This window comes from Chroicocephalus ridibundus, chromosome 2, assembly GCF_963924245.1.
Source record: "Chroicocephalus ridibundus chromosome 2, bChrRid1.1, whole genome shotgun sequence".
In the NCBI taxonomy this organism is placed as follows: domain Eukaryota; kingdom Metazoa; phylum Chordata; class Aves; order Charadriiformes; family Laridae; genus Chroicocephalus; species Chroicocephalus ridibundus.
In genome coordinates, this window is record NC_086285.1 from 146,890,762 (window position 1) to 146,908,499 (window position 17,738).

General features: G+C 38.3%; 1 protein-coding gene across 10 annotated transcripts in view; it reads right to left on the bottom strand.

Annotated features, from left to right (window-relative positions):
* UBR5 (ubiquitin protein ligase E3 component n-recognin 5) overlaps positions 1-17,738 on the bottom strand; it is a 90,776-nt gene that overhangs the window by 64,686 nt on the left and 8,352 nt on the right. For 9 of the 10 annotated variants that reach the window (XM_063327300.1, XM_063327301.1, XM_063327304.1 and 6 more), the window contains exons 2-6: positions 7,215-7,259; positions 6,634-6,715; positions 6,380-6,456; positions 5,463-5,582; positions 2,219-2,408 (exon numbers count right to left, since the gene is read on the bottom strand). In XM_063327300.1, the coding sequence (XP_063183370.1) occupies positions 2,219-2,408; positions 5,463-5,582; positions 6,380-6,456; positions 6,634-6,715; positions 7,215-7,259 (514 nt within the window). The remainder of the gene's footprint in view (positions 1-2,218; positions 2,409-5,462; positions 5,583-6,379; positions 6,457-6,633; positions 6,716-7,214; positions 7,260-17,738) is intronic. The other variant, XM_063327305.1, reaches the window with a different exon arrangement.

The window sequence follows — 17,738 nt, forward strand, 5'->3', positions numbered from 1 at the left end:
CATTCTCAGCTCACCAACCACCATTCATAAGAAAAGAATGCTTAATTCTAAAAGAAGTCTAATAAAAAACAAAAGTAAATCACAGTACATACAGACAAGGGCTCACATGGATTTTTCACAATATCTTGTACTAGATGGTTAACCTTCTCTTAGTTCAAGTTAGGCCACCGAATTCCAACTTTGGCGCTAAATTTTCTAATAGTATCTTAGAATCTACTTCTTGTAATGCTTAAAGCTGTAGTTAAAGGATAAGTAAAATCTGTTTTTGAGAATGTTCTATATGTTTCTATAAAAGCTTAAACGTACTATGTCAATCAACAGAGTTTTGCAATCAACTGTTGTTCCAAAACTACAGCTCAATCCCTGCTTTTTTTACACTGGTTTCTCTTTGCATTGCCCTTCAACACGTAACCACCTTATTTCCTCTGTTTTTCTAATAATTCTGTTTCTAAAGGCTTCTTTTCAGCAGTTTCTGAAACATTAGATTTTTATTAGCAAAGTGCAAATGCAGAAAAAACCTTCCGAATGTTGAACAGATGCAATGAACGTACAAAAACTAGAAACATTCTGGTCTATTCCACTAACCGTAGGACTCAGAGCATTTTGTTTTTACAGACAGACTACCCTCTACCGAATGCCACAGAAGATTGCGGAGTTCTACATCACAAACTGCGTGAAGAAGTAAGAAACTAGTACTCAGTGTTTTCATAACACAGTAAAAATGAGGCACCAAGTAAAATTGTCTATTGACAACCAAAAAACGAAAGGGACATTTTAATTGCACATAAAGTTTAAATTTTTGTCATAACATTCTATGCCGGAAGTTTAGAGATTTTTCGAGACAACAGTAGAATCTATATATACCATATAGAATCTATATAGACCAGCTGTAAAGATTCTTTCCCATTGATCTGCTTTAGAGCTATCCCAGAAACGTTTTAGACACCTTCCATTTTAAAGGCAGACAAAGTATGCTATTTTTTTAAAAAAAGGCAAAACATCACAGCAAGGTAAGCAAAGTTACAACTTAACCAACAAACCATACTTTAGATTATAGAATGGAACTGCCTGGACCGAGGGATACCGGTCTGTTTTTTCTATTTCATGTAAGATATCAAGGATGTCAGTAAATGCTCTCAAAAAAAAAAAAAAAAAAACCAACCCAGAGGTGAACAATGTAGTCAAAAAAACCCTACCACTCCATAGTTAAAAAAGACCGCTGGAGGTCATCTAACCACACCGTCTCCTGAAAGCAGGGCTAACTTCAGAGTAACCAACACCTCCAGTATCTTACCTCTGTGGAGGCAGAAGCCCACAGCTTTTATGCGAGGTTTTGAATTCAAAAAGCAAAAGGTACTAGAAGCCACTGGTCACTGGTGGGTCTGTAGATACCTTGCCCACTAGTTCCTATCCTGTGCCAGTCACACTGTAGGCCATTCAAAGCATACAAGCCGGTTATCTTTGGCCTAGCAACTAACAACTGTATTCCAAATGGAGATCAGCAACTGGTTTTGAACTAAGTATTAAAATGCATTAACTAGTCACATATTTTGGATGTATTATTTTCTTCAAACATGTTTGTTAAACATGTTTTGTTAAAACATTTTAACAAACTCCATTTAATCACACATTGCAAAGTCTGTCAGCTTACTCAGGCTTTAGTGCATTTAGAGGCAAAACCAGAGCAATTTATACCGCACATTCATTAGTTACATTTATAACAAAAATAAGTAGAGATGTCCGTGAATAAGAATTATTAGTATTTAAAGAGATTAAATAGGTTTAATGTCTTTCATTTAAATCTAAAATGGATCACTCCTTTTATCAAACAAGAAAAAAAAAAGTCAACCTGCCCCCCTTCCTTATACTCTTTCAAGAAACTTAACTTTATTAGCTACATGCTTCGGACAATTCTCAAATATTTTATTTTCTCACTACATCTTCCATCTGCAAATGCACAATGCCTGACATTCCTCATCTAGTTAAACACATACCTCATCTTACTGGAACTTTGGGAAACAAAAATTCTAGAATTCAGAACAAATCTATCGCACTAGGCATTTAAGAATAAAAGCAATTCAGCTAGAGAAAGCTAATCTTTTCAATTATATGCCATTACTCCTTGGAGAAAATGCACTACTACTACAAAACATTCCTGTTCACATGCTATGAGAAGCTCTCCAGGTTTTTGGCAACAAGCAGTTTCTAGCTCACGTACCTGTGAAATGAGTTCCTCTGGAATGACTGATGCTGGAATCACTGGTTGTGGCTGACTCCCCAGCAATCCAGATCCTCTATCACGACCTGTGCGTATAACTCTGGTCTGCCTTCGTGAATCTCGAGCTCCAGCAGACGATCTCCCAGAAGATCCTCCTCCACTTCCACCAACCCCTGAACTCCAGCGACTCCTAGAAGATTCAGATTACAATTTTTTTTATATAGAGCAGCATACTTTGGGGACTACTTGAAGAAGTAAGGCTTTAGTTTTATTATTAATAACTTGTAGACAGTCTCTGAAAACTACTGCAGATTGACTGTGTAGACAAACACTATTAAAGTCTCTCTCAAAACTAGTAAGAACAAGAGCACCAGGCAATTGATAAAGTTCTGAATTACACAGAATATAAAACAGGACTCCAACTGGAAGTTGCGCTCTTTCCGACTCGTACAGTTGTGTGGATGCATAGACATACATAAATATATGCACACACCATTTCCCAGAGTTTCTAAAAGCAACAGTATCAGCAGCATAACATCTAATACTCGTCTGTTAATTTCCTGCTCTAAAAGCATATATGCAGCAGCTTTGTGGTCAGTGGACTCTGTTTGACAGAAGGGTCTCCTAAAATTTCTGAGACTTCATTTACTTTAAGAAATTGCTTAAGATTATACCAGAAAAATCAAGTAATCTTTACTGCAAAACAAATATTACACTAGATAGTTCTCTGATCCTCATGGATGATTTTCAAGAGATACCCTACTCTGGATGTATATTTCTATTGGAGAAATCAACATCAACTGTATACATGGCAAAAACATGCCTAAACTGACTGAACAGGTTTTTCATTTCTGTAAGTCAGTATCAAAACAAGGGAGTAAAACGGCAGCAATTTGTAGAAATAGACAACTCACCATCATTACAACTTCCCGCTAATCTTAACACCACAGAACTATCTCAACTGAATCTGTTCTGGACGTAAGACCAGATATTCTGTTGTCATGAAAGGCTAGAAGACTCTAGTTTGTTCTTCAAGGTTAACTAAACTTTGTTGTACAAATCTACCTTAAAGGATACTGGATATGGTGTTATTGCTATTTAATAATCAGTATCAGCAGAACTTTCCTTCTCTCAACCACCTTAATCCTCACTCTCCTTTCAAGAAAAAGTAAAACATTTAAAGTAAGACAAGAAAAAGAAGGTATGTTCTCTGAAACCGTATCTAATAAATTCATGTAAAAGTATACCCCATGTAGCTATAAAAGCTAAGTGAGAATACTTGTCTTAATTTTATGGCTTAAGTTGATTACTAACATCCTTCTGTTGTTCATTTTTTTTTTCCTCCTGACAAGACCATGCAATCACAGAATAACTTAACTTATCTGCCTAAGACAAGGCCCCGTCACAGAAACATTTACATTTTCAGGATTCCAGCCAGCGACCACACAGGTAATGACAAGACAAAAAGCAATTAAAGGATGGGTTCAGGAAAAGTCCTGTCTCATGAGTTAGAAAGACAGTTCTTAAAAAAAAAAAAAAAAAAGACAATACTGAAAATGGAAGAAAACAACAAATCCAAAACCAAACCAAAGAAGAATGGGACATTTTAAATAAAAGGAGACAGTTAATCTGTTTCTAAAGGTGGGAAGGGGGCTGAGGGGAAGTCAAATTCTTCCTACACAACAATTCCCAATCCAACTCTCAGCAGGGAAGATGTGGGTTTAAAGAAAAGATTAAGTGTTAGATTTTAATACTTAATTATAGACGTATTTTCTACTTTAGATATCTAACAGTTAAAAACCTTTATATTCATATAATTCGCATATTCCAAGTATGTCCTAACTTGGTCCTGTTATAAAGGAAAAAAAAAAAACAACTGTTAAGGACACAGCTATTCCTATTAAAGCTGTCTAAACCTAGAATAAACATGAATATTGAATGAAAATCTTTCTGCTCACGTACCAGTTTTCCACATCTCTCCACTGCCCACTAACATGCTAGCAATTTTCCAAATCCAGTGATCTAATGTAACGGGTCCATGGTTTGAATGTGTTTAGACTCAGTTTATTAAGTTAAGTATTCCCTTCATTTAACAGCAGTTATACTGTCTACTGTTACTCTACTAATTCGGTTACTTTCAACTACCTAGTTCTGAAACATGCAAGGGAAGAAATGAGGAACTCTTCAGGGTTGGTCTCCTAAGCAAATAGCTTCAAACAATTTTAACCGGTTATGCTCAGGTAAAAATAACAAGGAAAAAAAAAAAAGTCTCGTGCTTTCCATAGTAACATTTTAAACATGACAGTACCACTTTGCCTTTAAAGTTTAACACATGGATCTTAGGTTCAGACGCACAAAGGTTTCACAAAAAGTTTAGGGGTGCAATGGGGTGGGTTATCTTTCATGTAGCTAAACCCCAGATGAAATTAGCTTATTTGTCAACATAAGCAACAAATTCACTTCTGTGGAAAAGCTGCAGTTCCTCCCTCTTAACAAATCATTCACATGCAGAAACCACAGTTTGTATACATAATTCTCCTTACTATGGTTAGTAACCTTAGGAAGCAGCACTGTTCAACATGTCTTCCAAAATCATATAATGAAGAGTTCACAGTGATCATGTAAGGAAGATTAATTTACGTTGCCATATAAAGGGACACCATCAATTTTAAAGCTAATGATAGAAAAACTGAATCTGTATAGTACATTTAGTATATAGTACAATTTTAAAGTTCTGAGCGACAACCTTTTCCAAATGTTCCCTTCGTATTACTATGTAAAAGATGCCAACTAAGAAAACACCGCTCATTACTTGAGGCAGGGGAGAGGAAGGCACAATAAAACTGAGCACACAAAGGTCTGCAAACAGATAACGAAGATTCTTCCTGCATAAATGCACTCATTTTACTTTATACTGATAGCCTATCAGGGTTTAAATTGATAGCGTCCCTCTACAAAAATTGCTTTTCAAAATCAAGTAAAAACGTTCAAAAAAAGACAACACAGCCAAAACCAAATTATTCTTCCCACATATATGAAGAACGCTCTGTATCCTAGGTATTGAAGGGTCACTTCACATCTGTTATTTTAACCAAGTCAGTAAAGTTTTTTATTATACCCTACCTACACAACGGCTGTAATTATACGTTCCCTTACACATACTGCATACAATTTATATATGTGTATACACATATACTCAAATATGGAACAAACAGATTGCAGCCTCAGTCCTATCAAAACTTACCCAAGGGTGTTGCCTGCCAGTCTGCCCAGAGTTTCAGAACCAGACAGAAACCATGGGGAGTCACTAGTCCTGCCTGGCCTGGATGTCCTTCCTGCCCCTGAGCCACTGCTCAACTTTGAACTGAAAGTAAAAGATGGTAAATCAGTCACAAAACAATCCCAAATGGGTTAAGAACAAAACCTGGAATCCCAGGTCTAAATTCTCAGGGACTTAGTCTGGTAACATACCAGCTTAAGCAACACCCTTGGGGAATATTCCAAACTAATCTAACTGTATATTAAGAGGTACACTGGAAAAAGAAAGTGGAAAGCATGCCTAACAGATCTTATGTACATCGGCTATCCATAATAGCACAGTTGCAAATACATATTAAGCTAATTAGTGATTGGAGTTAGCCACTGTGCTAAGTTTTCAGTTAGCGTATGTGAACAAATTGTAATCACCAAGTGTTCTATCCATAAACCTGAGCCTGAGTATGCTACTTCAATATTAAGAAGCAGTTTACATCCAAATATGAACCATTAAATAGTCCTATTAAGGGGGACTTACCTGGACGGAAGTTAACAGGTCTAAAAAATGAGCCTCTCCAAATGGAACCATTTTCAGAGTGGATTTTACATGAAGCTTAACAATTGAATGCAGTTTCTTTCATAAGGATTATTTTTAGAAGGGTTTGTTTCTTGAAGTTACAGAGATCCTGTCTCACTTCTTTGAGAATCACATCTACTATTTATTCCTACACCAGTCTGTAAAGCTAGGCTGTTTGGCTGCATCACCATAACCATTATGTATCTACACAAATTACCCATTCCAAAGGCAATCTAGTTTAAAAACAAACAAAAACAAAACCAAAAAAAGCAGCCAAGCTGCTTACCAGTTTAAAAGAATGATTTAATATGAAGAAAAATGTTTCTTACCCATCATTATTATCAGGTTTACCCAATTCCAATCTGTCTGGTTGAACTGAAAAACCAATCCTGCAGACTCTACCATCCTATATTTAAAACAAGAAAACCAAATGTCCAAAATTGAAATATAAGACAAGTTACAGAAAAAAAAATACAAACAAAAACAAGTCTTCAGTTACTGAAGAATGTTGATCGGTTTGATGTTAGAACAAGTAATTCTAACAGTATGGTTTCAAGTTTGTTAGCAGATTCAAGTAATTTACCTCAAGAAGAAATGCAGCATGATTTGGTCCCACCACGCACTGTTTAATAGTGGCCTGTTCCAATACATTCAAAGGGGGGTGGCTGAAAACAAAAAGTGAGCATGTATAACATTTCTAAAGTTTTAAAGTCTGAAAAAAATAAAAAACAAGTGGTATATGGAAGGAACAATGTGTAGTGACTGTTATTGATATAAAAACATTCAAGAATGACTAAACACATGCATTAGTTGAAGCAACTATGATGCATTTTCGGTCATTAAACCCAGAAAATGCAAAACAAAACCTTAAAAGGTGATAAGAGTTTTCATTTCATTTCATCAGCAATAAACAACAAGGGTTATACTTCAAATTAAGTAGTCATTTAATATGAAGGGTATTTAATAACATTTATCATGACTGAAAACCTAACACTTTTTTTCCTTAGATAAGAATTGTGTTATCTGAAGCATTTCTGAACTTTAGTTATTAGTAATATTGAGACTTTCTAGGACTATATCTACAGTATAATCATTTGCTTCTTGTTGCTGTTAGAAAAATTGTACTTTCCTAAATTATTTACAGCAGCATGTGATACGCCTTACCTGTTTAAATTATATTTGTTCAGCTTCTCTGAAACTTCCCTTAATCTGAAACAAAAAGAAATGAAGCTGTTGTTTGAAAGACATCCTCCACAGTACACAACATCCACGTAAGCAGCACATTTACGACATTATGGGAATAACTTACCACCACATTTAATGAAGCTTGATACAAATACTACTTGGTGTTGGGAGTCTGTATAAGAACTGGATGGTGTTCAGCTTCAAATCAGGTTTTTGTTTTGAAGGTACTTTGCTTTATGGTTTTACCTTTACACCTACTCACTTGACACAAAACCCACGTTTTCTTGCATTTCTATGTGTTTTACACTTCTGTGTTTACTCCTGTGTAGCTACCACCATTTACAATTTTACATACAAATTAAGGAAATGAAGCAATGAGCACTAACTGTAAATATACTTGTGTTTCCCTCATATAAGCTTGAATACAGTATCCCAGAGCACACAAAATTATTGTTTTTTAGGAAATCCAGGAGCCAAAATATGACAGTAAGTTCCACAAAACAGAAAAGACAGGAAAACAGATGCACAAAAGCCAGCATCAAAAGGAAGGAACAACAAACTTTGACTAGTAGAAGAAACAATCCAGAGAAAATTCACTATAAATAGGGTTATGTAAAATATCGCCTTTACTGAAAGGGAAAGAATGTTTCCAAAAGTACTTCCATCTCACTTTCATGGTACCTCACCAAAATGAAGATCAGAACCCAAAAAAAAGGGCCAACCCACAGACCACCCCTGCTTAGAGGGTATGGTGTCCAAAAGTAGAAACCAACACAGTAATTTCTAAGGTAATTTCTAATCCACCTAGAAAAGATCCTGTCCAGGCAACAAAGATACTCTCGTAATATCAGGTAAACATTTCAGGGAAAACTCAGGCTCGTTTCTTCCCAAAGATGACAAGCAATCTGAAAAAGTCCCCAAATAGCTTCCAATTTTAGTCAAAAATTTTGCATTATATTAAGATAGAAAAACCAAGGAGTCCTGTAAAAATAATACAGGGTCTTCCTTGTATTATATTCCTTCCTAATGCAGAGAAAAAATCCCAACTTTTGTACCATGTTCATCCTAGCATTCCACAAATCTCCTCCTTAATCAGTAACATCTTTCCAAACCTGACAAAAAGAAATGTGCACCAGCACCACCTTCCTCTGTCTTAACCCACGTCTTTAAACCCTTTCTTTTTACTTGCTTCACTTCAGTTTCTACACACAGACTGCTACAGACAACAGACTTCAGTTACTTGCAAACCCTGAGCATGAGAAAGAATACAGATTAGAGGTCTGAACAGCCAAGTCTTCATGTTATCAACAGTGTTTAACTCTTAACACGCTTGTCCTGAGGGGAAAAAAGGAAAAAAAAGATATATGTCTGTTTGAGAAACAGGATACTTAATACTGACAGAAATAACTTTCAAGCACAAGAAGAAAGGACCGCAGTGAAAGGACAGCAGGAAGGAAGGGAACATGCTTAGAATCTCCTTTTGCTCTCCAAGCCAAGCTGCTGGTTTATAAGTAGGCAATTTCACGCTCCCAATTTCCAGCCACAACTGCTTCACACAAGCCAACAGTACATACATAGATAAGGCTTCTGTGAAGACGACCCGCAAAAGGTAAAGAGAGAACACAAACTTCACAGGCAATCTGCGTGAAAGGTACCCCACAAGAACAAACTACTGTGGGAGAATGTGGAATGAACCCCGAAGATGAATGGCACACACTCCGCAGCTTACCATACAGTTCTATAAAGCAAGCAGGGATCTGCTGCATAATATATGACAAGTTAAACATCCCTGAAGTTTTATGTCTTAAGTATATCGCCTAACGGTTTCCCACAGGAATCATGAGCAGTTTTCCATTAACATTTCTCCTCTTGGCAAGCATGAGTAATAATTACAGAATAGGAAAACCTACCTTTAAGTTCATTGCACTGCCTCTATGAAAAACTGACGGCAAATAAAGTAGTGCTTTATTGGAGATGGTTACTAGACTAGTCTATGAGCAACATTTAAAGCTTCCTTATCTGAGCTTTGTGTCACAAAATCTAAGCACTACCAAAGAAAGAGACATTTTTCAATTTGTAAAAAATCACCATAATCCTTTTTTACTTGTGAAAAAATAATGAAGTGACAGGGAAGAAATACGCACAGAAAGCCAAGAATTGCATATTCAGTCAATCTATAACACCAATCTCAAGAGTGTGGGTCTATCAGCAAAAGCATAGGTCAAAAGAGATCTAATGTTATTGAAAAGAGGCTGCTATCAACATTTAAGGGGAGGGAGCAGAGATGAGTGCAAGAGTGATGATGCTGAAAGTACTAAACTCTCCTACAGAAAGAAAAGGAGGGGGAAGTAAAAAACTCTCTCACCCCCCAACGACCTTGTATGCAACTGCTGTAATAGCAAAATTACCAAGTACTGTCTAATAAACTTAGAGATGCATAAGGACTTGCATCTGACACAGAACACCACCGAGTGAAAAAGTAGTTCCCCAGCACCGCGTCCCTGCTGGGCTGATGGTTTCACCCCGACTCCTCCCCCTTCCTTGGGCCGCCACCTGCATTTGCGTGAACACCAGTCACAAAACTAAACCAGCAGAAAAGCAGGAGTAAAGCTGAAAGATGTGTTTGTATATTCTGTATGGAGAATATGGTTGTGCAAATAAAAACTCAAAATAATTTCACAAAAACATTCCCTGCAGCAATCTAAGCCTTTCTGCTTGCATAGTTGCATGGTACTGTACTACTGACCCTCTGAAGGAAAAATGCAAAATGCACATTTAAGATGAGGTTAATTTTAACAATACGATTCAATAATTTCAACTGATGGTACACTGGAGGAAGAGGCAAGGCAGAGAGGATTTAATCAATTCCTGCATTAAGGAAAGGCAACACTTACACTGAGACCTTTCTGTGGTAAAAAGAATCTCTGATATGAATGCCTGGACAGGGTAAGCTTTGAAAAATTCTCATTAAAGGCAATTAAACTATTTCAAAGAATGAAGTTGAATGAGGTTAGAAGCAACACATTTTGCTCACAAAATGATTTTTGGGGAAATGCACTAGCTCGCCACAATTTTAGACAAAAAGTTTAGTGATGACGACTTCTGTGTTAAGACACACACTCTTTAACTATTCCTATCAAAATTCATCCAAAACCAGTTATGAGGAAAACAAGAAGTCAGTTTGTCCAAGCCAAGCAGGGACTGCTTCAATTTTAAGTTTTGCGGCTACAATTTCTAACCTCTCCAAACTAATCATAATAGAAGGGAACTACGCTCACACTAGGCAACCGAACAGGCTCCAGGTCAGGACTACAGGAGCTCAGACTTCACAAGCACGCTTCTATTTCCAGAGAGGTTTATCTGAGGATCCATCCACCACATCTTGCTTTATAAACCCAAGTTAGGCTCAGAAACGCAAGAGAGCTACAGAGAAATTCCATTTTAAAATACTAAGTATTTTACAGAAATACTGAACTTCAGTACATTTTAAAGTAACTTTATCCTATACAAACAAGTGCTTAAATCCACATAAGCAAAAATCTGGCTTACAATTTGTGCTTTTACCCAACTTGGAAATACAGAAATCTTCTGTTTTAAAATAGGCAGGCTGTTCCAAGAATTATTTTTCTTGAAGACACTATGGACTTCTACAATACGTGTTCACCACGCCCAGTTCCCTCTGGCAGTCAATGAGCAATTGTCCTACCTTACCAGCAACCCTGCAGGAATACTCATCCTTCTCAAGTATTTCCATCATGCTAGCAACAGTTCACAGACCGACAAACAAACCATAAGCAGAACTTTCTCTACTGCTGTAACGTTTTAGAATAGTTCAATGAATATATGATTATCCTTCTCCTGTATGTTAGGAAACTAACAGTTACAAAAGTAAAGAAAAAAAAAGCCAACCGCACCTACTTCATCTACACTCAGTCAACATCTGCAAGACCTTCTCAAGCAGGTGAGTAACATAAAAAGTATAGTGCCCTGTAAATAGAAATCTCATGTAGCAAGATTTACATAATTTTCCCCTCAAAAGCTTACTTGCTGTTGAACAGAAACAGTATTTACAGGTGCTAATATCTAATCTGACATTTTGCAGCTTTGGTTAAATAACAGTATATCTAGCACATCTATTTATAAGTATTAAAACAATTTCTGCCATCTCAGAGATTTCATTTCTGTAACAATATAAAGCTATTTTTCACTTCTCTCTGCAACTTTAGACTAAATTTTTAAATGTCAGCTAGGTCTTTAAAGAACACACAGTAAAAATCACTTAAGTGAAACAATGCAAACAAAGGATTTAACCGCAGAGATGTAAAATAAAATGTTCACATGCTGCATGTCTCCAGAAGGAAGTCTTTCTGTACTCGGCAGGTAACACTAACAGAGTCCCAGGCACAATATTCAGAAGTTTCTCTGGGATTTTTCCTGAAGTTGCTCCTTTATAGACGTAAGAAGTTATTTGTACACTTCAAAGGCAAAATACCAGGCAAGGGCCTTACTACAAGACCTTTCCTCACATCAGCACCACATGGTGATGATAAGAGCTGCAGAGGAAAAGGCAAGGCACATTTTATAAAAACCAGCTCGGTATGATGAACAACTTGGAGTAGGGAAATTAAATATAAAACTAATTTAGCCCTGGTAGATTTTTCTAAGTGATCAGGACTCCTAATATCTCAATGAAGTCTGTAAGCCAACAAACTTACGAGACTTACACACCAGAGCAGAAAGAAGTATACAAAGATGGACACAATGCTTTTCCACGGGAAGGGTAACAGATATCCAAGGAAAGGGGGGGGAGGGGAACCAACTCAAGCAGTGGAAAACAGTATCGAGTAACATACCTGTGGACACTAAAAAGTAAATACAACCTTCATCTCCATCCCCCCAGCTGAGAGCCTGAAGTTCTCGGAGCAGAGGAAGCCAGACCCAAGGAGGCAGCTATGTGGCCCATTAACAGGTTTTAGCCCTGTTAATGAGCTGCACGGCCTCCAGATCAAAGCCCTCTCAGGCTTGCCTATCTTGAATCATGTAGAAACTAACTCCTGTGCCTGTCTATCGGTGTCACGATAACACAAGTCTCAGATATGCAGAAAATAGACACCAGTGAGAAGCTTAAGCAAATATGTTATCTTTGTTTCCTGATCCCATGATGTCTTGGGCACTGGATGCTGTCATTGATGTAAAGTCACATCCAGCTGCCTTCCATGCCATAATACAGCATACAAAAGGATCCTGCCTCCAATTGCCACGTCCTGATTGCCATGTCAAACGTTAGAAAGCAGTTTCTAAAGAGGCAGCCTTCCACAGTTTGCGTACCAAAACACCTTTCTCCTAATGTAATAAATGAAAAAAAAAAAAGGCGAGAAACCTCTTTTCCATCAATGAGTTGGAGCAAAGAGGGAGGGGGGGTGTGGGGGTGCGTGGGGGTGGTGAGAAGGTGAGAAGAAGATTTAAACGTGCTTTAAGTTTTATGTCATTCTGGGTAGTAAGAGGGAGCATCCATTAAAAAAACCAAAAAAACAGTAAAGTTCCACACAAAAGCAGGCAGTAAGATTATTTGTAGAAAAGTCATGCACATTAGAAAAAGAATAATCCCAAGCTCCAGTACAAAACGGCAGCCTCCAAGTTAACCAATACTACTCAGCAGTGAGGTGGGACAACGTGTTTAGACTATAATACACAGATCAGCAAAACAAACAAGATGACAAAAAAAGTCATTGATCTGCTCAGTCAGTAATCAGGTGTACCATGGCTTACACCATGTCCTCTCCCCATTCCAAGGAATATAAATTAGGAATGTTCGCTTATTACACACTAAGACAACATCTATTGCTCAGGAAATGCCTGAGCTGCAAATTCTTACAGGCTGGGAAAACATCACTGTATGCTTGCTCTATTCTAACACTCCTCCTGCCATCTAGCACTGGTCACTGCCACAAACAGGAGGAAAACAAGATGGATCTCTTCTCTATAACAACTATTTTTATGTTTCATGGTATCAACCAACACGGGTTTACAGAATATGGCTCCCAAACGTTATTTTCTATTTTGTAAGACTGTCAGTTTGGTTGAGAAAGGTAGTTCTGACCATTTAATGGTCCTCTCTGGAGCAACAGCAACACACCGTGCTGAATCAGTAAGCTATAGCAGAAAGCTAATACAGCAAACATCAAACAAATTAATCTCTTGAAAACAGTTTTCTGCAATATCACTGAAAAGTCTTCAGATAATACAATGATTGCAGAAAGTAAATTCCCTTACATCAGACCATTGTTATTGCATGATATAACAACACTGATATAGATAATGACCTACATCTAAAGTTAGGTATAACAACAAGGTTAAAGCAGGACAAGGAAAATTAGCAAAGACAAGATAGTGGCAACAATATCAGAAGGTTTAACATAAGATAACCACCAATATCTAATATTCTGAATTAAACACATAGTGAATAGGCAGGTAAAATGACTTACCTATCTTCTTTACCCTACAGAGGAGGTAAGCACATATTTCAGTTCTGGTTTTAAGAAAGCACGGCAGATTTCACATCACTGTATAGGAGTATGGGGGGAAAGCAGTGAATATTGTCTACCCAGACTTTAGTAAGGCTTTTGACACTGTCTCCCATAACATCCTCACGGAGAAGCTCATGAAGTATGGATGCATGAACAGACACTGAGGTGAACTGAAAACTGGATGAACAGCTGGGCCCAGAGGGTGGTGATCAGCAGCGTGAAGTCTAGTTGGAGGCCAGTGACTAGCAGTCTTCATGGGGGCAGAGCATACCTTCATCAAGCTTGCAGATGACACCAAACTGGGAGGAGAGGCCGATATGCCAGAGGATCACGCTGCCATCCAGAGCACAGCAACCTCATGAAGTTCAATAAGGGTAAGCACAAAGTCCTGCACCTGGGGAGAAACAACCCCATACACCAGCATACGCTGGGAACTGCCCAGCTAGAAAGCAGCTCTGCAGAAAAGGACCTGGGAGTCCTGGTGGACACCAAGTTGAACATGAGTCGGCATGCCTTGCGGTAAAGGTGAATGGTATCCTGGGCTGCATTAGACAAAGTATTGCCAGCAGGCTGAGGGAGGTGATCCTTCCCTTTATTTAGCCTGGTGAGGCCACACCTGGAGTTCAGTCTTCAGTTCTGGGATACTCAGTTCAACAGAGACTGGAGACAGTCCCACAAAAGACCGCAAAGATGATTAAGAGACTGAAGCAACTCTCAAATGAGGAAAGGCTCAGAGAGCTGGGACTGTTCAGCTTGGGGAAGAGAAGGCTCTGGGGCAATCTTCTCAAACACACATAAACACCTAAAGGGAGGGTGCAAAAAAGAGGACAGAGACAGACTCTTTTCAGTGGTGCCCACTGACAGGACCAGAGGTGATGCGCACAAACTGAAGCACAGGAAGTTCCCTCTGAACATCAGGAAACACTTTTTTACTGTGAGGGTGACCAAGAACTGGCACAGGTTGCCCAGGCAGGTTGTGGAGCCTCCGTCCTTGTAGGTTATTCAAAAGCTGTCTGAACACGGTCCTGGGCAACCAGCTCTAGATGGCCCTGCTTAAGCATGGGAGTTGGACCAGATGACCTCCAGAGGTCCCTCTCACCCTCAGCCATCCTGTGATTCTGAGGGTTTTTTGCTTTCAGGATGTGATCTCCACACATTTGACTTTGAGGCGTAGCAACAAAAGGATAGTTTTTTTGCCACTGAAAAGCTAGGAGTTCACATTTTGCTATAGAATCCCTGCAAGGGATTGGAAAAACAGTTAGACCAAGGAGTGAGGGAAGTGTCTGAGAAGTATTATTTAGACATCGAGTAAAAATATTCACGGGTACTAAAATATCCAGGCGAACATACTCTGTTTCTCTATCAGGAACAGAATCCCTTCAGCAAGGCCAGGGGACAGCCACCTGTAGGACTCATGAAATGCAGCATTAGGTTTCCCAGAGCTAGATGCCTCCAATTAATGATGAATTTCTAGGCTGGCTGACTGGTTCCTCTACTTCAAAACCTACTTAGACCCTTTCTTCAGACCTATCATTTAAACAACATGGAAAAAAAGACTTTCTGCATAATAATTAAAAAAAAGGCAAAACAAAACAAAAGAAAAACCACCAAAAAAAACCCCAACAAAGCAAAAACCACACCATCAAACCCACAGTGCAAAGCACAGCCATAACCTACCTCAAGAGGAATATAAAGTCAATCACACTTTTTAAATAAGCAAAAACCCAATCCTAAAATAGCTATGACACAGCACGGCCCCTTTTCTGAAAATAAAAAGGTGTAATGAGAAGTCTGAGTAAAAACAGGAAGAAATCACAAATGGTATGGTCCTGACAGGATTAGCACATAGCAGTTACAGCACACCTATATATGTTATTTAGCACAATATCCAAAGGATTTAGTAGTAAAGTAGATGTACAGCTACGGGTTGCCTAAATGCCTAGTGGTGTTTCTGTGGAAAAAAGAAAAACACACTACAGGAAAATGAGCCAGCCTCAATCTGATGTTATTCTGTGACAGTAGACTTCCAAGAATGCGGGTTGCAGATTCAGGCAATACAAGACAAAAACGTGTTCTCTAGTGTAGAATGCATCAAATCATCGTTCTGTGTTCCCAGATTCTGTCCAACTGCGCAAAGTCCTTGTAGCTGCATAGAATTTCTGTTTAACATTTAGCAGGCTATTTCTTCAACCAGACCACTAAATGCTAAACAGTTGGATCAAGCAACTCAGATGGGTGCAAGTTCCAAATCTTACAACAACGAAAGCTGCAAGCTATTAAGCTATCCATCAATTCAATAAGTACATCCTTCCATGATAGTAAAAGGTGGATAATGGGAACTTGGAACCCATGGTTGTCTTCAAGGATACTTGAAAAATACTCACATGAAATAACGTGAGCCAGTATTACTATATGGGGTAACATATGAATGACGGCTACCAAAATGTAGCTACGAAGCTGTACACTTGTTTAATGAGAACGAGTGAAATTTAAAAGACCACATTTAAACAAAGTTGAAAAAAAAAATCTTATTTTTTATTGTCAGAGTGTAATGATTCCACTAAAAAAAGAATCATCAAAATAAAAATACAGTCATTGTAAAAATCTTAAAATCTTTTTGTGTCTCATAGTGATATATTGTTAAAGCTCCTTCAAGAGTTTATTATGAGCCACCAGGGAGGCTGTGTATTTACCAGCACACCAGTTAAAGCCAGGACAGCCAGGTTCTGGTCCCAACTGAGGATACTGTGGGAACCCAAATCACAATCTCTCCACTCTTCTCCCTTTCGTTCTTGCTCTAAGCTTTTGGAAGCTATGACCAATATGTGCAAAGCTGGAAAATGGCCTTTGATTAGAGCATTCAAATGCCACAAAAATATTTTTAAAAGTAAGAACTGTAATGTTATTAACTACTTTCTGTCTTGGCTGGAGAAAAGCAACAATATATTTTGTACAAGTGATTTGATTGAAAACAAAGTACAAACAAGACACTGAATTCTAATTGCTTTGCAATGAAGTCCAGCATGCTTATTCACATGCTGAATTAGTTTTAGCAATAGGGAAAGATCATTTAGCATGTCCGGTCCTTTACTGGCCAATTCCTCCAATTCCAAGGCTTGAAGTCTTTAACAAAAACTCTGATATCACAATATTATCTGCATGTCACTTTTTCAAACTTGTTAAAAACTGGCTTTTAAATACCACAACTCCCCTCCTTACGCTGCACTGTCTTCTACTAAACATGCGTCTTCAAAACCTTCCTCTCAGACACTGCATCTTTGATTCAGATAGGAAGAGAATGAGGCCTGGCATAGGGAGTAGAGAGCAAGCACCATGCCAGAAAAACATGCAGCCAAATCGCTTTGTCAGATGCACACTGAAGGCCAAATAACCCAAAAGAAATCCCAGCTTTTGAGGTGCACAGCTCATCACAATACTTTTTTGCATTGCCGAAAAACAGATTCTCTCTTTTCCATCTGTCTGTACAATAGCCACAAAACTCCAGGTGCTTCCCCTTAGCATAACTAGTATTTTGGTTCCTCTACAAGAGCTCATGAAGCAGCACGTTGCGCACCTCCTGCTTCACATTTTGCCTACGGCCATACTATTTCAGGTAAGAATCTTGCCAGACACAGATTTAGCACCATGAGAAAGAAACAAACCTTTGGCTATGCCAGCATATCCCCCCCACACACCCTCCCACCAAAAGCAGGGCAATCCTATCCAGATTACATTCTGCCTACCCAATCTGCCCCACAATGACAAGATGCTATGATTCGTATCATTGGAATGTTTTATTAAATACCTTTAAATCTCTGCTCTAGAGACATTTTGCCAAAGTCATCAAATTGCATAAACAATGCCTTAAGAAAAAAGGAAAAAAGAAAAAGAGACAAGAAAAACTGCTGCTACTAACGTACTAAACGTTGTCAAAGCTGGAGAAGAGAGTTTCAACAGCCTAAGAAAGAGATCTTCA